This window comes from Rhinolophus sinicus, linkage group LG02, assembly GCF_036562045.2.
Source record: "Rhinolophus sinicus isolate RSC01 linkage group LG02, ASM3656204v1, whole genome shotgun sequence".
Taxonomy (NCBI): domain Eukaryota; kingdom Metazoa; phylum Chordata; class Mammalia; order Chiroptera; family Rhinolophidae; genus Rhinolophus; species Rhinolophus sinicus.
In genome coordinates, this window is record NC_133752.1 from 104315280 (window position 1) to 104341375 (window position 26096).

General features: G+C 40.0%; 1 protein-coding gene across 1 annotated transcript; it reads left to right on the forward strand.

The window, feature by feature from the left end:
- The first annotated feature begins 759 nt into the window (after window positions 1-759).
- On the forward strand, window positions 760-25359 carry GDI2 (GDP dissociation inhibitor 2). The gene is made up of 11 exons (XM_019738246.2): window positions 760-1381; window positions 10524-10631; window positions 12463-12562; window positions 14821-14955; window positions 16837-17035; window positions 17294-17425; window positions 20992-21091; window positions 22472-22643; window positions 23973-24117; window positions 24312-24366; window positions 24457-25359. Exons 1-11 carry the CDS (start codon window positions 1337-1339, stop codon window positions 24601-24603), a joined length of 1338 nt encoding a protein of 445 aa, XP_019593805.1. The 5' UTR covers window positions 760-1336; the 3' UTR covers window positions 24604-25359.
- The last annotated feature ends 737 nt before the right edge of the window (window positions 25360-26096 follow it).

Sequence of the window (26096 nt, forward strand, 5' to 3'; positions counted from 1 at the left end):
CTCTTATCCAGCTCTATTGGAGAGTAAATCTTGAAGGAAATACCAGCTCTTTTGCTGCCGAGTGTGCAGGCCTATCTCAGACGGAAGGAAGCACTGGTGTCAACGCCTTTAGGAAAATCACTTGTCTAGGCCTCCGTAGGTCTATTCTCTTTGGTTGAGAACACAAGCCTCTGCTCACACCGGTCTCCTCACCCAAAGCTGGAGAGTCCAGTGAGAATCCCAATAGAAAGGTGTGTGTTGGGGGTGGGAGGGATAAAGGTAGGAGACAGAAGGCAAACGGAATCCTTCTTCGCTCGCGGCCTAAACCTATTCATGTACTGGTTAGCTTCTATTTTCATAACTGGTTTAAGTTGTAGCTGTCAGTAGGCACAAACCCAATTCCTAATCAATTCTGGCCTACCCCTTATTTACGCTAAGGGTTTTTTAAAAGGTTGGGTTTTTTTCTTCCAAATTTCCTAAGGCTGCACATGGGACAACGCACTGAGCAAGAATGACAAAGGTGGGAAACAAAAACAGGTGATTTCTGAACTCCTTAAAACTGTGTCGGGTCCTTTTTCCTTTACAAAAGAAAGGGAGGCTAGAAAGAAAAACAGGACAAGTTGCAAATGACAAGACGTGGCGCCGCCGCCGCCGCCGCCGCCGCCGCGGGGTTCAGGCCACATTACGTAACCTCCCGGGTGGGCGGGCCGGACCAGGCGGCCGCCGCGTTCCTCGGGCCTGCACCCGCCCAGACCCTGCGCGGCCGGTTCCGGCCCACGTGGCCAGCGCAGGCTCAAAGTCCAACAGCACCTCGGGGCCTCGGCTGCCACGCGGCGGCTGGAGTAACGAACTGGGCCCCCAGTCTCCCGCCGAGGGAACACTCCCTCCCCAGCCCTCAAGGGCCGGAGTGTGGCCCCTTCCGCCCCCAACTACGGCTGCCGCCGGCCGGGCGGGAACCGGAAACCCCGAGAGGGTCGTCCCGCCCTCTTCTCGCGGGAACTGGGAGAGGAAGAAGGTTGGGCGACAACGGAGATGTATAGCCAATGAAAGTGCGGAAGGGCGTGATGGACGGCCCCCCAGCACCTCCTCTTAGCCCTGCCCCAGCTGTGGATCCCCGGGTCGCCACCCGCCCTCCCTCCCCTCCCTGCTCCGCTCGTCTCTTCCCGTCTGAGGTGGCGGTTGGCCTCGCTCCTGTCCAGCTCCGTTTTACGTCTCCTCTTGACTTCCCCTTCCCCTGGGGCTCCGAGACTGGCCTGAGCGCCCCCCTGGCGTTGTCAGGGTGACCATATAACCCCCCTGGCCCCTAGAATCCTGCGCTTTCTCCTTTCTCTGGGCTTCCGTCCTCGCTGGCCCCGCCATGAATGAGGAATACGACGTGATCGTGCTGGGCACCGGCCTGACGGTGAGTGCTGAGTTCCGCGCGGCCGCGGAGGACCTAGGGGGCGCGTGCAGGCCCGGCGCGCGGGAGGCAGGGGCTGGGGGCGGCCCGCACGCCCCTTCCTCGGTCCGCGCCAGACCCCGGCCTGCGCCTCAGCGGGTCTCCTCGTGGAAAGTATTTTGTCGTCTTTTCGGCTGCTTTTGGAGGGGAGTCGGGAAAGGGCGTTGGGCTGGGTGCGAGGGGCTCTTTCCGAGGCGTCTGGGCCTGCGGCCGCACGGGGCCAGGTGGGTCGTGATTGGGTGGGTCGTCTCTAACCGTGAAAGGCAAGACCAGGAAATGCAAAACCCAGTCAAGTCGGTGACTTACTGGACAGTAGCGACGAAATAAAAGTAGGTGGAAAATGAGTTTCCCTGTGCTACAGAAAAGACCGGAAAAGCCCAGACTAGGGGTTGCTGCTCCCCACCTCCCTTACGGGTTGGAGGCCTCTCCCGAGTGGAAACGGAAAAGCACCAGGCAGAGTGGGGGAGGGCGGAAGCCGCTCTCAGTTGCATTTCATTTCCTACTTAGTCTGCAGCCACAGCTACTAGCCTTTGGCTGCCAAAGCTAGGGAAAAGGATTGTGACAAGTCATTGGATAATCACTGTTTTGTAATTGTTAAAGTTCAGTTAACTTAGATTTTTGGAGAACATTAGTTTTCTTATCCCCCTCTCCCACCCCTAATAAGCATTATCCATTCTTTTAACCACCCTTCCGCCCCACTTATTGAGCATCGGTAGGGTTGGAAATGACTTCTCAAAACTTGTCTGTCAAATGTTTTCTCACCTGACCTTTGCCATCTTTTCCTTTTGTTTGGTCTGTTCCCCGCCTCCATTGTCTCTTCTCAATGCTTTCCCCTAAGAAATGATTGGTGATGGATTGCTAGGGAGGCCAAGTTCGCTACCGTTTTGCTCTTTTCAGGATGTTAAAAGATAAATCAGTAACAGCATAAAGAATACAGTTGTAACGTGGATGCCAGGTGTTACTAACACCATGGTAAATTTATTTCCTGTCTGCTTAGAGACCTTTAGATAATAGTATTCTGCAAATAATGAAGGCAAGTGAGTTGTATCTTGTACTTCTCTATGTTGTTAAGAAAATGAAGACTATTCGTCTTCCAGAAGACTTCCATTCGAAGAGAGGGCCATTTTCATTATCAATTTTTTTTGGGGGGAAAATTTCTTTTGGACTTTGGGCTACTTCATCTTAATCAAATGAACACTGATCTGTCTTGTGTATCCTGTATAATCTGACCTCACATTCAAACCATCACTTCAAATTTATTAAAATGCATTGTTATCTCTCGGGCCCGAATTAATATTTTTTCCAGTTAACACCCCAAATTAACAATTTTAGATTGCTCCAGACAAGAGAAAACCTTCGCACTTTCATTTGGCTAATTTTTTAAGAAGAGGTTGTTAGGAACTAGAATGGCACTTTTCTTGCCTGTCCTTTTTCTATTTATAGTGATTTTTGGTGATGGTTGGAGAATACTTATTTCTGAATGCTTGATTAGGTTTGGCCAGTCCAGAAATAGACTCGTGCCTGGCTAGAAAATAGTACCAAATAGATGAGATTTCTTATCTAGAAAGTTGTTTAGTCATTTTGAATGTGAGGTATTCGATTGAATTTCATTTTTGGTGGTGAGTTGGAAGACTGTTGGATGTCTAAATGAATAGGCCTACCCACTGCACGGTTATTTCTTCAATTTTTAAAGGGCCTAATTGGGATTTTGAACTGAGCTTAGTAGTTTGTGACGGATTTTGCCCAATGGCAGCATATTGAAAGAGCCAGTTCTGTTTTTCCATGGTTATTGCTGGTTTTTCAAATTTGCTCTTGATTAAGGTCAGTTGAACGTGAGCATGAGTGCAGATTCATCAGCTTCATCGTCATGTGAATTCAGAAGCATCACTTTGTATTAAACATTCAGTCTTATTGTATAACAACCAAGTTAAGATAATGCACTTTATTTCATTGGATTAATTGTGACCTGTTTGATGAATGGTAGATGCATATTTAACTAGAAATCAGACCAATTTCTCCTGTCATTTTATAGCTATAGCTTTCATCCCTGTGAACCTTCCTGTATTGTTTTATGAGATGTTGAGAATTATATCAATTCAGAGCAATCACATTATTACCGTCATTGCTAGAAGTAGTGGTGACGGGATGATTTTGATAATAAGTCTTTTACCCTCGTTTTTGCTGATACTAGGACTTTGATTACTTTACGTTAAATGGATAGACCACTCAAGTTAAAAACTCTCAAATTAGAAATAACTTTGAGTGTTTACAGTGAGCATGCCATTTAACTTTCTTGATTTTTGGTTTATAAGTATTTAGTGCCTGAGATTTAAGAACCTAAAAACAGACATACCGGTGGTGCCAAAAAAATGTAGACAAGTGAACACTTTGGTCAACGTTGCTCAAGCAGTAGTTCGCCGTAATCAGAAGTGTCTGGACGCTGATGGTAACCACTTTGAGCACCTCTCGTAATTGCAGAAGTCAAATGTGACTTGTATTCATCTTTTGTTATCGGTATATATTGAGTATTACAATTTTAATACAGTGTTTTTCTTTCTTAAAATGTGTATATATTTTTTTGGTACCCTTTGCATGCTCTCAGTTACCAGTGCCAAATGTTATATGACCCCAGTGTGTCAAGTACTTTTAATGCAGTTAACTTGTTACTTTTAATATAAAGTACTGTCATTGTTTTGTATTGGTTGTTACCTTTAAAATAAGGTCATATTAATCCACAAATATCAATAGTTAACTCTAATAAAGAAGGCATACAATGATTTGCTATGAATTTGAGCAAGATTTTTATTCTGTATAGGAGAAATGGAATATTTTGTATAGTAATTGAATTTTCTAAGGAATTGATGGTTATCCCTTTAAAGAACCACAAGTTTTAGATAAAAGCCTTTGCAGAGGATAACACAGCTTCTTTAACAAAGTAAGGAACATAATTTACTTGATAACTAAGATTTCACATTGTGAGGATTAATTACTGTGATGCTAGAACGTAGCGAAGCCACTGAGACTGAGTGAGGAACGGGCCCTCCTGACTGAGGTGTCTCAGGCCTCCTGGCTTTGTGAATTCTTCCATTTACTTTTCATTTTTCCCTTTGCTTACTTGGCGGCAAGGCTGGTGACTTTTACTTTTCTTTGATTTCACTTGTGTAGACATCCTCTGACCACGTAATTTGCTACTTCTGATTAATGGGTGTTTAGTTTTGTCACTTGAAAGATATATCAGAATATTCATGTACACTAGCTCTATGCTCTTTCACGCTTAAGTTGCTCTCTAAGTAGGAAGGGAGATGGCCGTTAACTTCCAGGTTTCGAGGATACTATTTATTAGGTTGGTACAAAAGTAATTGCGGTTTTTGCAATTTTTTTCAACCTTTTAAACTGCCATTACTTTTGCACCAGCCAAATAACACTATTCAGGCTACATCTGTATGTAAGAGAAATTTGCCTAATGTATTGTCCAAATAACTTACTCTTTGATTATTGCAGTTCTAGTGTGAAATGTATGGTGCTGGAAGGAAGTGAACTTCAGTCTCACTGATACGGTCCTTCCCCCATTCTACGTGTCTACACATACTGGAGCTTTGCTGCAGCTGAACTTTAAACTGTTTTATCTGGTTAGTTTTTTTTTTAATGTAGGAAAACATGAAGTGCCAGATTGGGGGGGTAGATGCCATTATCATAAAGAAGGTGGAGTCTCGATGGTTTTATAGTTTTAGTTATTTTAGATGTCACTCTGTGTGTTCTTATTCTTCTAAGGTCAGTTGTGTAGGACTCTGAAAGGAATATGGAGTACGCTCATCTGTTAGATTTGAAACTGATATGTTTCTTAATATTTGTATGCAAATTTCCTGCTAAAAATTACCCGTATTCTTCACATATGATGAATGGATCAGATTTTCTAGTGCAAAAAAAAGGGAAATTAATTCAGAGTATTTTTTCTGACTTTAATATGCTTTGCTTGTAATTCTATATTCACCAGATAGGTAGTAGTAGTAGATTTTAATTTTGAGTTGTTAATTTTGGAAGATATTAAAATTTTAGGATCATTAATACACCCATACACAGGTATGATTAATACATTTTATCGGTGAGTACTTTTTGTCAGTGACACTTCATGTCATGTTTTAAAGCCAAATCAAAAGTATTATGTTTAGGCTACTATGTGTTTTATTCTTTTGGCAATGTATAAGTAGTCTTTCATAGGTAGGTTTAGAAGAATTAGTGGGCCTGTGGATTTTTAATGAGCTTTCGTCATTTTTGCTCCAAGTGATGCTTTTAAAGGTAGTTAGTGTCAGCTCCTTGGACTCAGCTGAATCGTGAAATGATTGGGCTCTTTGTTAGACTTTAGCCTTCGTCGCACTTATTTGCAGGGGAGTGTGAAAAGTTGTATGTAGAAGCTATGCCACACGCAAAGTTGTTTCCTGTGATTTTGCTTCCAAAAGGTGAACCTTGAAGTCTCCTTTTGTCAGCTGGAAATGTGTCTGTTTGGTCTTCCTCTGTCTATGTCATAACCTATTTTTGAGATAGTAAATGTTATTCTACTTTCATACAATGAACCATATGTTAGTGCTCCTTTAGATTTTTTTTTTTTTTTTTGGATCAAGTGAATTGCTTTTGATGGTATTAGGATTGGTTTTTGTAGTTACAAAATACCGTCAGATGTTTATTAAGACATTGTTAAGAAAGTGAGAGAAGGCAAGCCACAGAATGGAAAAATACACACACACACACACACACACACACACACGCGCGTAACCAATAAAGGACGTTTACGTATCCAGAACATATAGAGAATTTTTAGATAGCAGTCAGAAAAGGACGGAAAGCCCATCTTAAAAATGGGCAAATAATTTGAATAGGCACTTGTCAGAAGAAGATACTGTAATTATCAGTAAACTACAAACAAGTGCTCCACCTCAGTAGTCAGGAAATGCAAATTAAACCACATCCTAATTAGGATGGCTAAAATTAAAAGGATTTGAAACAGCAGGAACTTTCATACACTGCTGACAAAAGTGTAAGTTGGGGGGCAGCTGGATGGCTGTCATTCAGGGTGTCATGCTGGGTCTCAGCTCCCGCTCCCCACATAAGAACACAGGATATGGTGAGGCCAAAAAGGAACACCCATGGAGCCATAGCTAAGGTAGTCATACCACTATAGTTTCACTGGCGGCTGGGTTGGAGACACAGGAAGCAGGAGCCACACGATCTGCAATCCGTCGTCCACTTGTCTCTGCCAACCAACCCACCCCTTGCTATAGCTGCAGTCCGCGCTTGCTAGTTCAGCCACGGCAGTTATATCAGTGGCCAGTGGCTAACTGGTTACAGCTGACGGCCAACTAGTTACAGCTGACGTCCATCTACTACCTGAGCCAGCACCTTTCCACGTGAGGCCGAGAGCCTGGAAACTGCTCTCTGGGACTCTGTCCCCACAGTGGCTCAGTTGGTTAGAGCGCTGTGCCCTCCACAACTAGATTGAAGATGACAACTTGAGCTGAGCTGCTGCTGAGCTGCTGAGGGGCGGCCGGATGGCTCAGTTGGTTAGAGCGTATGCCCTTATCAACAAGGTTGCTGGTTCAATTCCCGCATGGGATGGTGGGCTGCGCCCCCTGCAAGTAAAGATTGAAAACGGCGACTGGACTTGGAGCTGAGCTGCACCCCACAACTAAGATTGAAGGACAACAACTTGACTTGGAGCTGATGGGCCCTGGGAAAAACACACTGTTCCCCAATAAAGTCCTGGAAATAACACGGTGTTCCCTTTCCCCAATAAAGAATCTTAAAAAAAATAATAAAAGTGTAAGTTGGTACCGCCATTTTGGAAAGCTGTTTGACAGTATGGATTGCAGTTGAACATATTTGTACTCGCCTTGATAAATATCTGACAAATGAGGACAAAAAAGACGTGCTGAGCATGTTTATAGAGCATTATTTGTAATAGTCAAAAACGTGAAACAGCGCAGATGTCCATCAGCAGTGGAATGGGTAGCTGGGGTGTGTCTGTGTGGTATATTCATTCAACAGGATCTCTACAGCTTTGTTAGGCAGTGTTTATGGATCAACTGCTTCTGCAACACATGAGAACTTACTAGAAATGCAGATGGTTAGGCTTCACCCAAGATATACTGAACCAACATCTGCATTTTTGCGTGATCCCAGGTGATTCTTACGTTTAATAAGAGTTGGGGAGCGCTGCTTTCGCACTGCAGTGGTTTTTAAAATTGGTCCTGGACCAGCAGCGTTAGCATCACCTAGGAACTGGCGAGAAATGCAAATTCGCAGGCCCCATGCCCAGAACTGCAGACTCGGAAGCTCTGGGGTGGGAACGGACCATCTGTTTTAACAGCCCTCATCTGTTTTAACAGCCCTCCGGGTGATTAGATGCAAACTGAAGTTTTGAGAAGCTGCTTAGCATTTAGAGTTCTAGCAAGTTCACAGATGATACCTACTTGGAAAGCATACTTTGAAGTCCACTGCTTGCAGGGTCAGGCAAAGGTCCTTCTGTAAAGGTTCAGAGAGGAAATATTCTAGGTTTTGTGGACCATATGGTCTCAACTACAGTCGTAACTACGGTCTGACTGTGGTACAGTGAAAACAGCCACAAACAGTGTATAAACGAACGAGCATGGGTGTTTACCAGTGAAACCTAATTTACAGAAAGAACCTGTAGGCCGGACTTGGCTCCTGGACTGACCTACCTCTGTTCCGTAGTAGTGATTAATGATAAGGAAATTTCAACTACATGCAAACCATGGATCAATCTTGTAAATATGTTGAATAAAAGGTGTACATAAAAACTGTACATCGCGTGATTCCATGGATTCTGAGTTCAAACACAGGCAGAACAAACCTTTGCTCTTATGAGAGTGGCTGGGGTGGGGGGTTAGTTATGACAGGAATAGGGCACAAGGCCTGTAGAGCGCTCGTAATATTGTGTTTCTTGGTGTAAATAAGAAGTGATGCTCCCTCTTGGACGAAAATTTGAAGAACCTGATAGTAATTTAAAACATTTAAGAATACTAAAATGAATAGATACATTGTGGAGGAAAATTAAAAGTGGGTTTTTTTTTGTTTTTTTTTTAACTGGGGAATATTTGGGAACAGTGTGTTTGTTTCTCCAGGGCTCATCGGCTCCAACTCGTCGTCCTTCAGTCTAGTTGTGGAGGGCGCAGCTCAGTTCCAAGTCCAGTCTCCGTTTTCAATCTTTATTTACAGGGGGCACAGCCCACCATCCCATGCGGGAACAGGCAACCTTGTTGCTGAGAGCTCGTGCTCTAACCAACTGAGCCATCCAGCCGCCCCTAAAATAAAGTTTTCAAAGTCAGATTTCTATGGGGGATATCAGATTGTTCTCTGCTACCAGGGGTCTTTTGGATAAATTTGAGAAATAGTAAGGATTTATAAAGACATGGAATTTTCTTTTTCCTTTTAAAAAATAGTCTGATCTCCAAAACCCCCTGGTATAATGGTTTTGAGTGAATATGTATCCCACCTCTGGTTCTTCTCATTAATCGTATTCTTTCTTGAAAATTTCCCCCCATCTTGATTTGATGTGTCTTAGTTATCCATGTTTTGTTTACCTTTTTCTTGAGAGGTCATTTATAATCCTCTTGATTGTCAATGTATTAGCGGTTATTCTGGATGCTTCCTGTAGGGCTCTAGTTCTCAAACGCTGGTCTCAGCATCTGTTGCATTCGTAAAAATTGAGGACCTTAAAGAGCTTTTGTATATAAGGGTTACATCTATCAATATTTATCGTATTAGAAATCAACATTGAGAATTTTAAAATTTTATTAATTGACTTAAAGATGATGATAAAACCATTAAATGTTACCGTATATAACATTTTATGAAGTACACTTCCCCAAACAAAATACATTTGTGAGAAGTGTATCATTGTTTTACATTTTCTGCACATCTCTTTAATGTCTGGCTTAACATATAGCTGGACTCGCATACCTGTGTTGGTGTTCAGTCTGTGATACATTGTCTTAGCTGAAGTATCTGAAGAACATCGGGTCTCATATAGATGTGTATGTGGAAAAGGGAGCAGTGTTTAAGTAGCCTCTCAGATCCTTGAGGATATTCTGTGATTTATACCAAAACACAAGTGGCAGCTTTTTTTTAAGGTAAATTGCAACAAGAAGTCTGAAACCACTTCAGTGAATGCTTCCTATTTTATTCCATGAAAATCCCTTAATCTAGCTTGCAGTTTGAATTCCTCTTTTATCCCCCAGCATGGTTTTGTAACATCATTCATTGGTCATTTGGGAAATACTGGTTTACTGAGTAATGCAGATCTTCCGAATTGTTGACACGTTTCATTGTACAATATCAGAAACTCCTATTTGTTAATGTCATCGCGCTGTTGTCTTAAAAGCCCTCTAAGTGTTGGAGATCTGATGTGGACTGGTGGTGGATACAAGTGTTTCAAAATTCAAATTTTCACTCCAAATTTTGACTTTTTCTTTTTTTGGCAAAAAATAATTTATATCCTTAATGTTCATTTTTGAGAAAATGTCTGCCAGATGCCTAAATATCAGTAATCATAGTTCGTTCGTTAGTTGTTCTTTCAAATAAAAATGTTGGTTCATGAAAAGAGTAGCTGTTTCAGCTTCTAAATGTCACACAAAAGGTTTCCTTAAGCCAGAATGCCTTTAAGTGTACATTCAACAGTGGTAATTTTTAATGCTTCATCAGGGACATTCTTGTCAAACTGGCCTTGTTTTTGAAACTGCGAGTACCTGGGGGCGCAGAATATAATGACTGGGGCACTTTAGAGCTACTGCCATGGTTCATTTTATCCACATTGATCTAGCACCTTCAGTGCTAATGTCAATATAGTAAAAAATAGTGAGTCACGTCTTCGTGTTATTATGAAAATAGTTTTACCCTTGGGACCAGGACCCACAGGAGTCCACAGACTGCACACCGAACCCCGCTTCAGGGCGTTGTCTTTAAAGTACAGCGTATATCGCACATACAGGGGTGTCAGTTGCTAAAAGAATGTTTCATGACAGGCTTTTAAAAAAAATAGAAGTATCTGTTTGAAACATGCTGTAGCACTTTCCTTCTTATGCTTTCCCTATAGGAATGTATCCTGTCTGGTATAATGTCAGTGAATGGAAAGAAAGTTCTTCACATGGATAGAAACCCCTATTATGGAGGAGAAAGTGCATCTATAACACCTCTGGAAGATGTAAGTATTGAAATAAATTAATGTCTTTTATACTTTGAGTCTTTTACTTGTGAATCTCTACTCCTTATAGGTGGTTTTAATTTGTTGTTCAACAGATTATCTGTAGCACCATAATTTTTCAGGAGCTCCTAGTTTGAGGCTTGTAGAAATTGATATCGTGCCCTTTGTTGCCATCTAGAGCAGTTATCTCACAGTCAATAGAGGGATAGACTTTTGGTGAAGACCTACTGTGTGCCAGGCACAATGCCGGTGTTTTCCATGTGGTCTTACTTATTCTCCCAGTCACTCAGGGATACTTTTATCCCCATTGTTCAGATGTCAGAATAGTCTGTGTGGTTAAAATCACAAGTGGGCTGTCCTCCTAGGTTCTGTGACTCCAGAGCCAAGCTCCTTTCACTGTACTGCCCTGTTTCCTGCTTTTTAGAACATGGGCACACGAAGCGTTTCCAAAGTGTGTTTTGCTAAATACATTTATATTTCACTGTATGAGCTTTGTTCATCTCCCACGTGTATGGATATGAGTTATCAATTCCTTTTTAAATAATGACTGATAAAATAAACTTAATATTTATATCAAAAAGTGTTTCTCTATAGTCAGACATACTGAAAAGTTGAAAGAATAATACTGGTGGATTGAAAACCTTCCGTCTGGATTTGGCAGTTAACACTTTGCTGTATTTGCTTCATGTCTATGTTTTCGTGTTACTAGTTTTGAACCATTCAAAGGAACAGACATCATGAACTTGACCTAAACATTTCAGAATTCATCTGCTAAAAATACCATTCTCCTACAGAATCATAATACTGTTAATCACATTTAAGAAAATTAATAATATCCAGACCATATTTGAATTTCCCAGTGATCCAACCAAGAATCTTAGATTGCTGTGTAGTAGTTTTTGGTGTTTTTTTAACCAGTTTAAACATTACTTTTAGTTGTTTCTCCTTATTCTCTTCACCTACTGAAGTCTCCCCGCTTTTTATTTTTTCCTTTTGAAAAGTCCAGGCTAGTTTACAAGAAAGTATAGTTAGGTGCTTCATATTGCATCCCATGGGCAGGCACATAACGCCTGGCCGCCCCACTGTCCACAGTGCTGAGCTGAGTGTGACCCTGGGTAAGCTGAGGACCGCAGCACTGCAGTGTACGTCATCTGGAAGGACGTGTTGGTACCATTCTTTCCACACCTAGTATCTTTATTAGCTAATCTTTAATAAAATGAGCAAGCTGTGTGTGTGTGTGTACGTGTACATACTCAAGGACTTGGGGGATTTTCTGTTTAATTCTGTTTCACCTTAGCACTATGTCAATTTGAATATTCTCACATTTTAAACTGCAAGCTTTTCATCTAAAGCTTCGACTCATCTCATATAAATTAGAATTTAACTGGAACTAATTTTAATTGTCTTTTCTGGTTTGAACAATCCAAAATATATTTTGAACTCCTTACCTAAACACAGAAGCAAAAATTAAGTCTTTTGATAGCTTTTGATCTAGGAGATAATGAGTTTAAATGGTTTCTACAAGTAATAAGGAATGGGTCTGCGGAACTGTGTCATTGACAAATTGTTTTGTATTCTTTTCTGCTAGGAAAAAACAAACACCACCTCTGCAATACTTATTTTAGCATTCAGTAGTTTAGTAATATATTTAATTTACATATGTATTGGAACTTCCCCCCAAATTTTATCTGATTAAAAATGAAATGTCATTGTTATATTTTACCTCATGTAGTGTGTTATTATACAAAAACCATGTCATCGAAAAACAGTTGCGAAGCATAATGAAGATTAAATTTTGTTACATTGTGAGTATTTTTTGTTTTGGTTTTAGTTATATAAAAGATTTAAACTGCCAGGAGCACCACCAGCATCAATGGGGAGAGGAAGAGACTGGAATGTTGACTTAATTCCCAAGTTCCTTATGGCTAATGGTAAAGAATTCTAACTTAAATTTGTCACAGTACATTGAATCTGATATAAAAATAGAAACTAACTCTTGACAGAAGGTATTACTTCAGGTATGTGGAAATGGATTTTGTTGAATGGCTACAGTATGATGAGTAATATGGTCTATTAGAGGGGTCTAGAGGCAAGAAGAATGGAGGGAAATGGAGGGTCGTGATTGGTTCTAGAGAATGAAAATTATGATATGATGTGGCACAGTGCATACCAATTTGTAAGCATTTATTACAGACTTTCCTCTTGATGCTTTGGTGACAATCTTAGAAAATTAGGCCTTCAGATATAATGTCTTTTTTAGTTTGTAGGCTTTCAAAATTATTTTTTCATATTTTTGCTCATTTTTAATTGGAGGAGCTAAGTATCTTTAAATTGCTGTGATATTCGTATCTTTTTCTGATATGACATTGCAAAACTAAATTGTTGGTATAAATCTATTAATGTCTCCTGAAATAAAGTATATGTCACCCTTCTCCTTTTTTGAGTTTATAGTTTGTTTTAATGGAAATATCTAAAGTTAACTATCATTTCTCTTTAGGTAAGTTATAAACAAAATTTTTTATTATGTAAATAATAAAATTATTAAAATTAGAAAACATAGATAAGCAGAAAGGAAATACAATTTACATAATCAGAATTTACCATCTAGAATTATGGTTAATGTTTTGATGTATAACCTGTCCAGCTAGCTATCTATATATTTAAAAAAAAATTTCTCCCCAATTAACATATTTTTCAACCTATCTACTGTGAATGTTTGAGAGAGAGAGAGTGTGTGTGTTTGTGGGATAAACCTCATTGTATACTCCGTAGAGCATATTATGGAGGATAAAGACAATGCTTTCTTACGGCTTTCCCTTTATATTGCTAATCAGCAGTAGACTGAGACCACCCCTCCCCCAGTCAGTAGCTTTACCAAGACCGCATAGCTTTACCGAGACCGCATTTTAGTTTTGTCGTTTTGTCATACCAGAAGGCAAAATGATGGATTTTTAAAATATAGCTATTAGCAGATGAAATGGTTTTTTGGTGTTTACCGGCTTTCATGTTTTTCAGTGAATTGTCCAGGCTTGTGCTTTGCACATTTTTCTGTTGAGGTTTTGTGTTTTTCTGTATTGACGTGAAAGAGCTCTTTGTAAATGCTGTTAAATATACCCTTTTAAAATACGTTGAAAATATCTCTGCAGTTTGTGATTGGCCTTACATATTACTGTTTTATTTTTGTGTGTGTGTACAAAAGCTTTTAATTTTCTTGTAGTCATCATAGAGATTGATCTTCCCTTTTTTTTACTGCTTTTGATTTGGAAGGGCATATTTAAATTTTTTCTCTCTACCTCACGGTTATAAAAATACTAATGTTTGCTTCTAATGGTTTATAGTTTCATTTTTTCACCGTATAAATAAATTCACTTATTTTATCATATAAATTGTTTTATTATCCTGTTTGAGAAGTAGAGATTGCAGTTTATTTTTTCAAAATGGCTAATCAGTTGTCTCTTAAAACCATTTCTTTTCCACTTTGATTTGAACTTTTATAATATATTAAAATCTTACACAGCGGTCTCTATTGTTGCCCACTAACTTGTGGACTGATTAATTGTACAATGTACTTTAACATCTGGCTGCATAAAACTTTTCTCAAAAAAAAACCACAGACTTTCAAGTGAGCTTTAAAATAATTTGACTTCTCAAAGAAGTTGGCTGTTTTTCATATGCCAAAATATCTTTGGTTTATAGGTAGGTAATATTTTTAATTGTATGCCTTGCTTTTTCTTTATCTGAAATTAGTGTTTATTTTAATTAATATAAATTGACTTAAAAACTGAAAAGCACAAATACCTGAAAAATTTTGCCTATGAGTTGCCTCTCTTTAAAATATAATAGAAACTTTAAAGAAACCCATACTCATTTGCAAAAGTACTGTAATTCTAAACTTCATACCTGTAATAATTTTGTAGCTTTTACAAAAGCAAGTTGGTGAAGTTATTAACCTTGAAGTTGTAACATTAAAAAAATACTTCTAAGTATGCTAAGCAATAGGTATGCATTCATTGTCCCATTTAAAATATGGCTTTGGAGACCTTTTTTTTTTTTTTTTTTTAAGGAGTTATTGGACAATGCTAAGAAAAAATTGGGAAGCCATTAGTATTAGTAGGTGTACTTTTATTTCTGCTAGTTTTTTGAGGGTAGTAAGATATAAGTTACAGTTTGAATTGTGTGGCTTTTATAGGTCAGCTGGTTAAGATGCTGCTTTACACAGAGGTCACTCGTTACCTGGATTTCAAAGTGACTGAAGGGAGCTTTGTCTATAAGGGAGGAAAAATCTACAAGGTTCCTTCCACTGAAGCAGAAGCCCTGGCATCTAGTAAGTAATTTTATTTTTCTCCGAATGTTAAGATTTTATCATGGAAATGAATCTTAGAGATTAATTTTAATGCCCTCTGCATCGTCCATCCATCCACTCATCCAGTCAACAAATAGTTACTGAATGTCGGTCACGTGCCAGACACCATTCTGGGCAGTTGAGAGTACACCAGTGAACAGAATGTTAAAAAATCTACCCTTTTGAAGCTGAAAGAGTGTAAATGACCCTCCCTATATCATGTAGGTTGCTGGTAAGTCCATGCTGATCTGGTTCCAGTAATGCTCTTTTTACAACAATTCATAGGAGCCATTGTTTTGTTTGTTTCCTGTGTGCTAGGCTCTGTGCTAAACACTTCACAGAGCCATAATAATGCTGTGGAGAAATATGAAAGAAGGAGGGAGTGTTGGCGGATAACAGTTTTAAATAGGGTGATCAGGGAAGGCACCGTCATATAGAAGTAGCTGTTATGAAAATTGTACAGCAGGAAATAGCATTTGAACTTTCAAGTCCGACTTTCAGAATGGGCGCTGCATCTCTAACCTGCAATTGCAGTGGTGTCTGGTTCTGAAGCCAGAACAGCTCGTGAAGGCGACCACTAGTCGGCGCCATGCCTGGCGACATAAAGGGGGCAGGGAAGCAGCTGGAGCATCTCCTCTGCTGGGAAACAGGAGTCACCAGCAGGGCTGAGTGTCGCTGGGCAGGAGGAGGAGGGCAGGGAGGGAAATTAAGGAAGAAGGAAGAGGGGGTTTAGGAAAACACTAGATTTTTATTATGATTTTTAAAAAGTTATGCAATAACTCCACAATAAACTGTTATGGGAGCTTTAGGTTCTAGCAGGTGCCGTCCACCGGTGTGATCCCGGGTTATCAGTGCATTGCAGTGGCAACTCATGTTCCTTTCTGACTGTCTTCCTCCTCCACTGACAGCTAAACGTGTGTCTTAACTACCGTGCTGATGTGGTAATAGAATCTGTCTTTTTAGCCTTATGCCTAATTAACTGTGTGCATTCTGTCCATTTTTTTTAAAGCTGGGTTGTAAGCTTGAATTTAAAAAAATGCAGTCAGCTGTCAGTAACTGCCTTGTGATTTGAATTTTCAGTTTTGTTGGTTTCAGTTACAGTCTTGGGAGAAATAATGTTGAAAATATCAACACGTTGACCTGTCAACAGATATTAAAGAAACACTTGAGAGTGTGCTATTTTTAAAGCTATAGTTGCTTTTGAAGTGGCTATATAGGTTAAGAAATGGGAAAGAGTTAGTTAAACCAGGAAATTTTCTTTTGCTTTGGCCTTGTCTTTCTACTAGCTCTATACTAGTAGTAGAAATACTGACCAGTAGGAAGAACAGGGTTTATTATGTGGTAGTTTATAGCTGCTTGTCTCCTCACCTGTTTTTTTAGTGTAAAGAGTAGTGAACCGACTATATGGGACTTCATTAAATGAGTGGCTAGCAGCATAATCAACACGTGCATTTCTGTGAGTCCGTCTGTGCTTGGTAGCTCAGCCTCTTTCCCATCAAATGCCAGAGGGTACCTCAGCATACAGGAGAAGAAAAGGCAGCTGGCCCAAGATAGATCAGAGTTGTTAAAAAAACGTTCAGATGAGTGCCATCCAGCTCATCTACCTTGTGCCAAAAAGTGACACAATTAGACATACTACACTTAATTAAGTACTGGTGATAATTGTAATTGTACTATGAAATTGAAGACCTGACTGATCTGTTGCAGTTGTGTCAGTTTATTTTAAAATGTTGTCCAAACCACCATATCTTAAATTGGACTTTGAATTAGAACCTCAGCTGATCATACAGCATCTTTAAACTTGCCTCTCACACTTTCTTTTCCTCAGTGTCTGTTACACATGCTTTTTGAATTCTTTTTTAGGCTTAATGGGGCTGTTTGAAAAACGTCGCTTCCGAAAATTCCTAGTATATGTTGCCAACTTCGATGAAAAAGATACTAGAACTTTTGAGGGCGTTGATCCTAAGAAGACGACAATGCGCGAGGTGTATAAGAAGTTTGACTTGGGCCAAGACGTTATAGATTTCACTGGGCATGCCCTGGCGCTTTACAGAACTGATGAGTAAGTTGGCGGGTTTTTAGATTTACACATTTGTTCGAACACCAACTGAATTTCCCAGTTCTCCAATGTGGAAATTCTAACAAAACAAATACATAGTCATGTTACACAATGAAAAAAGAGGTTCTAGTTGCAAATTAATGTTAGAGCCTTTTAAGTAAAATACAAAGGTATTGAATTACACAAATAGAAAAATATTTTAAATTGAACACAAGCATGAAAACCAAAGCCCTTTTCTGATACTCATTTCCTCTTCGTCAGCTATTTAGATCAACCATGTTGTGAAACCATTAATAGGATTAAACTCTACAGTGAGTCTTTGGCAAGATACGGCAAAAGCCCGTACCTGTACCCACTGTATGGCCTTGGGGAGCTGCCACAAGGATTTGCAAGGTAAGAGAAGAGCCCACGTTTAAGCTGGTGCTAAAACCCCACTGATCCTGCACCTCATCTTCTAAGGAAGTGTAGGGAATGCGGTTGTGCAGTATGTGCTCATCTATGTCTCGCCTTTGCTTAACGGTATTTTTGAGATTCGTCCAAGTTGATGCAGGTGCTGGTAGTTGGTTCTTAAATTACTGAGTAGTGTTCCTTTTGTGAACTTCATGAATGTGCCACATTGTTCTCTGGATGGACATCCGGGTGGTTTTCAGTTCTGTGCTGTTGGGAACGAAGCTACTGTGAGCTCGGGTACACGTCTGTGGACATGGCTGTCACTCGGGGTAAATGCGCAGGAGTGGGATTGCCGGCTGCCTGCAGGCGGGCGCGGAGCAGTGTGAGAGCTGTCACTGTTCCTGTCCTCGTCAGCATTTTGCATTGTCAGTCTTTGCGATTTAACCACCCAAGTAGGTGTGACATGCTGTCTCGTTACGGTTTTGATTTGCATTTCTTGAGGACTAATATTGATCGCCTTTTCATGAGCTTGTTGGCCGTCTGTATAATGTCGTGGTGTGTGACTGTTCGTGTCTTCTGCACATTTTTAAAGATTGGGTTGTCTTTGTTAGTAGGAGAACATGATGTACCCTGGCAGCAAGCCTTTGGTCAGATATGTGCATTATAAATGTTTACTTCCAGCCTATGGCAGAAGTGTTACATGTTCATAATATATCAAGATTTTTTTTGGTACGTTTAGTGCTTTTGGGGTCCCATCTAACAAAGCTTTGCCTACCTCAAGAGCACAAAGATACTCTCCTATGTCTTTTTCTAGAAGCTTTATAGTCTCAGCTTTGTGTTTAAACTTGTGATTCATCTTGAAATAATTATGTGGGGTGAGGTAGGGCTCCAAGTTAATTTTTTCCATACCGGTATTTAGTTGTTCTAGCACCATTTGTTGAAAATACTTTCCCAGTTGTCTGGGTGCATTTGCAGAAAATGGGTCTGTTTTGTTCCAGTGATTTATTTATTTTTCCTATGCCATCACCACATTGTCCTGAATATTAGTTTTATAGTAAGTCTGGAAATCAGGTAATGTCAGTCCTCCACTCCGTTCTTTTTCAAAATTGTTTTGGCTATTCTAGGTTGCATTTCCACATACATTTTAGAACACGTTATCAGTTCTAGAAAATGTGCTTGCTGGAATTTTCATTGGGATTGAGTTAAATCTATAGATCAGTTTAGGGGAGAGTTACCTTAATATTGTTTTCCAATCCATGAATGTGCCCTGTTTCTCCATGTGTTTAAGTTTTCTTTGTCTCAGCCATGTGTTGTAGGCTTTCGTTGGAGGGATCTAGCACTTTTTGTTCAAATTTATTTGTAAGTATTGTGTTATTTTGATGCTGCTGCTAGTGAAAGTGTGTTTTAAAGTTGTGTGCGACTAATACACATACTTACGTATGTGACTTGTGTCCTGTGACCTTGTGCTCAGTACTAGTTGTACTTGTTTTATAGATTTCTTAGAATTTTCCTTGTACGTGGTTATCTCATCTGTGAAGAGACATTAGCTTCTTCTCAAAACCTTTGTGTTTCCGGCCCCGACCCCTTGCTGTTGTGCATTGGCCAGGGCTTCCAGAAGAATGAATGGCAGTGGGGAGAACGGACATCCTTGCTTTGTTTTCAGTTTAAGGGGAATGTTTTCAATATTCTTTTTTTTTTTATAGATGGTTTTGTCAGAAATTCCTTTTTATTCATAGCTTGCTGAGACTTTTTTGTTCTGAAGGGGTGTCGACACCCAACGATGCAGATTTTCATTACACTATTATAATGATCAATTACATAGATTGGTTTTTGGATATTAAACTAACTTTGCATTCCTGCGGCAGACATCACTTACTCATGATGTATTTTCCTTTTAATTTTAAAAAATTTAATTTGCATCTGTGTGGGTAAGCTGTCACTAATTGTGTGGGGTTCCCCATTCTGCCTCTGGTTGCTTAAAGATTTTGGGTTTTGGCAGTCTCACTAGGATTTGCCTAGGTGTGGTTTTCCTTGGGATTTGCTGAACTGCTTGGATATGTAATTTCATTTTTTATATCAAGTTGGGAATTTTAAAATCACTATCCTCTTCTCGTATTCTGTCCCATATTCTCTTCGCTTCTAGGACACTAATTACTTGTATGTTAGATGCTTGCTATTATTCCACAGGTCACTGAGGCTCTGCTTATTCTTCACCTTTTTTTCTCCTCTCTCCTTCATATTGGATAATGCCTCTTGATTTGTCTTCAAGTTCACTGACTGTTGTTTCTGTTATTTCCAGTAGGCTGGTAACCTCATTCAGTAAGTTTTAATTATTTTTTTAATATTGTACTTTGGAGATCTAGAATTTCTATTTTTAAATAGTTGTAAATTTTTCTTGTGAGATTCTGTATAATCCAGTTAGACTCTCCTGAATTATTTATAACAACATTCTTGAACATACATCCTTGAAGGAGAATGTTTGTCTTTGACCACATTTATAATATAACTGCCTTTTACCCCCTGCATTTTTAACATCAGTAATATGGGAATCTCTTTTATATTGATTGCTTATCTTTTTTACCTTGGATCACATTTTCTTCTTTTTTTACATGTCTAGTAATTTTTGATTGTATACTGAATATATTGATTGGTTCATTGTAGAGATGCTAGATTTCTTTCTCTGAAGAGTATTGATTTTTGTTTGAGTAAGCAGGTAAATTATTGGCCATTCACTTTGAAGTTTTGGAGGCTTGATTTTACACTTTTTTAGGGGGTCTTTTGTCTTTGGCTGAATTCTTAGTCCTGGTACAGTAAGGTGTGGTCCTCCTAGGGTTTCAGTGGAAACCCCAAGGTGTGTACCAAGCTCCTCTATTAGGACAGTTTCAAACTTCAAACCTGCAGCTGTAATCTCTGTTCGAGTCTTTTTGCCTTTCAGCTGTTGTTTTTTGATGGCTTCCTTGGAGTTTCCTTCATGTACAAGCACTTCTGGAATTAAGGATTTGGAGAGGTTGGAGGCCCCCCCCATTTGTAGGATTCCTCTCCCCCTCCCCCCAATTTTCATCTCCTTTGACAGTCCCAGATTCTGTCCTGTGGCACCTTAAGTCAGTAAGACCGCAGGCTTTTTGCTTGTGTCCTAGCCCCACGTTCTGTCAGGGGAGGATCCACTCGTGTAAACCATATAGAGCTCTCATCTAGTTGCTTCCTCGCTTTCTTCCTTCTCCACTTTCTGCCTGTTTTTCATCACTCTCAGTGCCTCCTGGTAGTTTTTTGGTTGTTTTGTTTATAAGCAGGAGGATTAGACCTATATAAGTTCGTGTAATTTATTCAATACTGGTATTGACTAATACCTTTACTGGTCAGTGTTTTCTTTGGACTTGATATTCCTAACTCAGTACGAGACATCACATCATGGCTTGTTTTATAATTGATGCTTTGATGACTTAAACTAAGGCCTTCTAGAAGGAAATTGAGCAAATACATATTGCCTATAACTCATTAAGATCTAAGAAAGAAGACTTGAGTATTTGAAACAATTATAATTATCAGTTGTAATTTTAAACATTTTCTAGGCTAAGTGCTATTTATGGAGGTACCTACATGCTGAATAAACCAATTGAAGAAATCATTGTGCAAAATGGAAAAGTGATTGGTGTTAAATCTGAAGGAGAGGTAAGTAGCTTTTACAATTCAAAAACTGTTCTTCTGAAGAAAATTTTATTATCTATTAAGTACTTAATTTGCTATGGACACTGATGCTAGGTTTCAGACGGGTATGATTTCTTTGATTAGTTGGTATTCATAATGACTAAAGACTAGTTACAGAGGCTGTGCTTTAAGAAAACAGAGCAATACTTTGTTGTTTTATTGAGTTATGGGTGAGTTCTACGGTAAGTATCCTGTATAGTGTGGGTTGGTGCGTGTCAGTTTGTTTTTAAAATTTAGCTTTGTTTGTACCACTTCTAATTTATTGGTGGAAATTGGGCTTGGCCAAGACCATTTTGTTATTTAACACGTTGCGTACGGATCATGAGAATCTTCACGAGGGATTTAAACCCCGCCGTACGCAATGTGTTAACTTGTTATGTAATTGTTAAATATTAATGACATTAGTGATTATTAACATTTGTTACCTAACATGGGGTTTAGCTGTGGAGCTGGCTAGGTAAAGTGTTGAGCAGTGTTTCTCAAATCTGAATTGAACATAAAGCATTGTTCATCTTATTAAAGGGTCTATTCCGATCAGTAGGTGGATCGTGGGCTCTCAGGTGATACCAGGCTGTTGGTCTCCAAACCAGATCATTCCTCTTTCATGAAATATCAGCTCTTATAATTAGTTCAACCTGCTCAAAAAAGGAACTCAAAAACTAAATTTAAAGAAATATTTTGGTTTTCCTGATGGTATTCCGTGGGTTAAGACCACATGAGCAACACTCACAGGTTGGCCGTCTGAACCAATAAAGTTGTATAGACCTTTGAACTACCTTGTGCTTTCAGCATAATATGTGTTTAGGAAGTAAGGATCCACCTTAGAGTCCTTTTGATTGCAGTTTCTTTGCTTTACATAGCTGCTTCCTCTTAGGAAATTTTCAGGCTTTGATATAAAGGGGAAGAAGACTACAATATGTAATTTATCTTGCTACTTAAGATGCGAACGATTTTGGTCAGTTTCTAATACTATTACCATTTTATAGAACATTTTACCGTTTACTGGGTTTGTTCACACATAATGACAGCCCTTAAACGTAGTTTCGTTTAATCCTTTGAGGTTGGGTAGAGCCAGGATCTGCCCAATTGTAAAACTGATACTTCTGATCACTATGCAACGGTTTTCCTAATATTTGAATAGGATTTAGAACTGATGTGTTCCACTGTTCCAGGAAAATTTATAGGGATTGTTGGTGAAGGTAGTTTTAATAGTTATCTGTAGTTCGATAATTATCTACAGGTAACTTGATGAAGATAACATTCTATTCAAGAGAAAACGGCATCATTATAGTGTCTAAAGTCATCGTGGACAGTGAATATTAGTCTTTAAATGTTTTGTTACAGATCGCTCGCTGTAAGCAGCTCATCTGTGACCCCAGCTACGTGAAGGATCGGGTAGAAAAAGTGGGTCAAGTGATCCGAGTTATCTGTATCCTCAGCCACCCCATCAAGAACACCAGTGACGCCAACTCCTGCCAGATCATCATCCCACAGAACCAGGTCAACCGGAAGTCAGGTGGGCTTTGAGGATCAGCGGATGTGTGTAGAATTTTGTTAGAAATAATTTGCTTCGTGTTTCATTCCAAATTCCTACTTTTATCTGCACTACTATAGTGAAGAGGCTTAAGTTGATACACAGGAAACAAAACGTAATGGATCCCTTTCAGCTCAGAGATCCTAAATCCTCGCAGGAAGTAGATTAACTAACCTGGGTGTTGTGCCCCAGGCTGTCGCCACTGCCTGGGACTCAGGTTCCTCATCTGTAGAATTCAGAGGCTGAACTAAGGTGAGCAGTCCAGTCTCTCCCGTTCGAACATTACGTGCCTGTGGAGGGTTAACGCTCACTAGGGACCTGACTCCACTATTTCGAGTTGATGACAGTGCTACTTTTATATCATTATTTGTCATCGTAATACTTACATGTGGTTTTAGCAGTGTGCTGTGGAATAAAACTTAAATTCCTCTGATTAAGATCAGGATTTAGCTCCAAAATCATAATTGCTCATCTTTGCTTTAACCAGTTGTTTTCATCCACTGGCATTTTCTATCTTCCTTTCAGTTAGAAGCCCTAAGCCTTTTATCAGAAATTCAATTTAACAGGGATTATCGGCTTTTAAATGAACAGTTAAGAGCTATTGGTATGTAGTTTTCTTTCCATATAGGGAACCAAATCACAGAAGATTATTACTAGAACAAAGGGACTTGGACTAAAGTAATCTTCCAGGGTTCCCAAGCAGAACCCTGGGTCTGTGAAAGTATGGAAAGAGGAAAAGGGAACTCAATAATTATTTTATATATTGGAAATTACGGAGTTAGTGTACACAGACTAATTGAACCTGTGGAATTGTGAGTTTATTATGGCAACTCAAGAATAGCTTATGTGATTTGTAATTATATTACTTAAATAAATGAGAAATCAATACAGAAGGTCCCCAGCTTATGATGGTTTATGATTTTTAAACTTTAAGATGGTGCAAAAGTGATAAGCATACAGCCATGTCACTTTCAGTGCAGCACGGAATAAATGACGAGACACTCAACACTTTATTATAAAATAGGCTGTGCTAGATGATTTTGCCTAACTGGATGGAGGCTAATGTCCGTGTTCTGAGCAAGTCTGGCAGGTCACTGCCAATCAATTCTTGATCTCCAGTCGGCTGAAAGGGGCTGAGGAGTTGCGTATTCTGTGTATGGCCCTGTTTGCTACCATAGACATAGAACTAACTTAGAAGGTATTGTCTATTCCAAGTAATTTTAACTACCTCAATGAAACGTGGGTGAGTCCTGAGTGCACACACACCCAAGTGTACAGACGTCAGCAGCGACGTGGCATTATTGTCCCCAGATATCTACGTCTGCATGATCTCCTTCGCACACAACGTGGCAGCACAAGGCAAGTACATCGCCATAGTCAGCACAACTGTGGAGACCAAGGAGCCCGAGAAGGAGATCGGACCGGCTTTGGAGCTCTTGGAACCAATCGAACAGAAGTAAGTGACATGCCGTGTACACCAGCTGAAATCCAAGAGTGATTTTGGCTTCCTGGACAGGCTAACCCCATGAGGACAATGAAAGCAGCCATCCTCTCCACCAGCCTCATCCTTTGGGCTTTGAGTTTCAGGCAGAGCAGTGAATTGGGTGTGGGGTCAGCTTACCTGTTCACTGAATTCTTTTTCTCCTCCAGATTCGTTAGCATCAGTGACCTGCTTGTACCAAAAGATTTGGGAACAGAGAGCCAGGTGAGTGTGGCAGTCTGAAAAGGGTATTATCGGCCTTTACTGTGAGACTTCCCTAAATAGTCTCAAGTCTTTTCTAATTTTTATTTCCAGATCTTTATTTCCCGTACATATGATGCTACAACTCACTTTGAGACAACCTGTGATGACATTAAAGACATCTATAAGAGGATGACAGGATCAGAGTTTGATTTTGAGGAAATGAAGCGCAAGAAAAATGACATCTACGGGGAAGACTAACAGCAGTACAAGTTATCACCTAATTAGGACAAACATAAAATTTGGCAGATGATTCATGTTGTATGAAATCAGTATTGTAAGGCCTGCTTTTGTGATCAAAGCTGATTGCAAAGACTGCACCGTAAATATTCCTCCCCTTTCTAATATCGTGTATTAACTTGTTTTCGTGGAGTGGCTGTTCAGAATTGGTAGGTGACCACACTCTGTAGGAGAAGTTTGAAAAAATGTGATACCGGCACAGAGAACTTGATACAGCATTTGTATCTTTTAATCCATGTAGCCTTTGCATTCACATGCTTCTGCTGCCCCAGAGCTGAATCAGTACAGTTTGCGTGCCATCTTTCCTGAACGTTAAAATTGGGAATTGAATATTCCATAATTTGGGACAGCATCCCTAAGTTTTCCTTACAGCTTTCCATTTTGTGTCCTGTCAGGTATCACGACAGAGCCCATGCAGCACAGCCACAAGTTTGGTTTATGTGGGCCTAAAATTCTAACCCAACTCCAGACTTTGAGAGTCATTTTGGAGAAAGCCTGTGTGCAGTGTTTTAACCTAATAAAATTGGTGAGAGCAAAGGGAATGAAAGCTATCCTAAAGCAGGTAAATGTAGAAGCTTCTTTTGTCCCGGGTGTGGCTTCTTCCACGGACCAAGCTGCAATGCGGTATTGATGTGACAGAGCCTCTACTTCAGTTTCTGTGTCCAAATGGCTCCAATGATGTCTGTACTGCAAAATAAAGCCAAACTCTGGAAACCAGTTCCCTCTCGCTTGGTCTGTTTGTGTCCTGATGTGCAGGAGCTGTGACTGTTGTGCTGGCCATGACAGCTGTTTATTTCCTTCAGTAGAGCTGACATTGATGCTAGGAGACGCCGGAGAAGAGGAGTGCAGTGGCTGCCGCATGTGGACTCCAATGTGGACGGAGAGTCCCTGCCATCGGGCGTCACTGTGAGTAGACCCCCCCCGAATGACTCTTGACACACATACCCATGAGACTCATAGATATTCTTCGTGGTTTAGAACAAGTATTTTCCATACAAACGCAAGTTACTGCCTTTGCTAATTTTGCTTCTAGCAGCAGTGAAAAGAGCCTAAGTGTACTGTTGGGTGGAATAGGTGTTTTCATACTTCCACGTCGTTTAAGTTGTAGTTAGAAATTAAGTGGTACCCTCTTTCCCCCGTGACAGTTACAAGCCTCACTGCACATGCTGTCTTTTACCTCAGGAATGAGGACATCGTGAGTGTATTCTTTTAGGGTAAAACGTCTGAAGGACGTGTGACTGAGGTAGATGGCACTGGGGTAATAATCACTTAGATTGTTACTCAGATCGTCTGAGTAATCACTTTAACTCCGCCTCTCAATCTCACACTACTGGTTGTGGGCCAGATAATTCTTTGTTGTGGGGACTATCCCATGCATTGTAGGACGTTTAACAGCATCTCAGGCCTCTAGCCACTAGATGCCAGTAGCACTTTCTTTCCTAGCCTGAGAACTG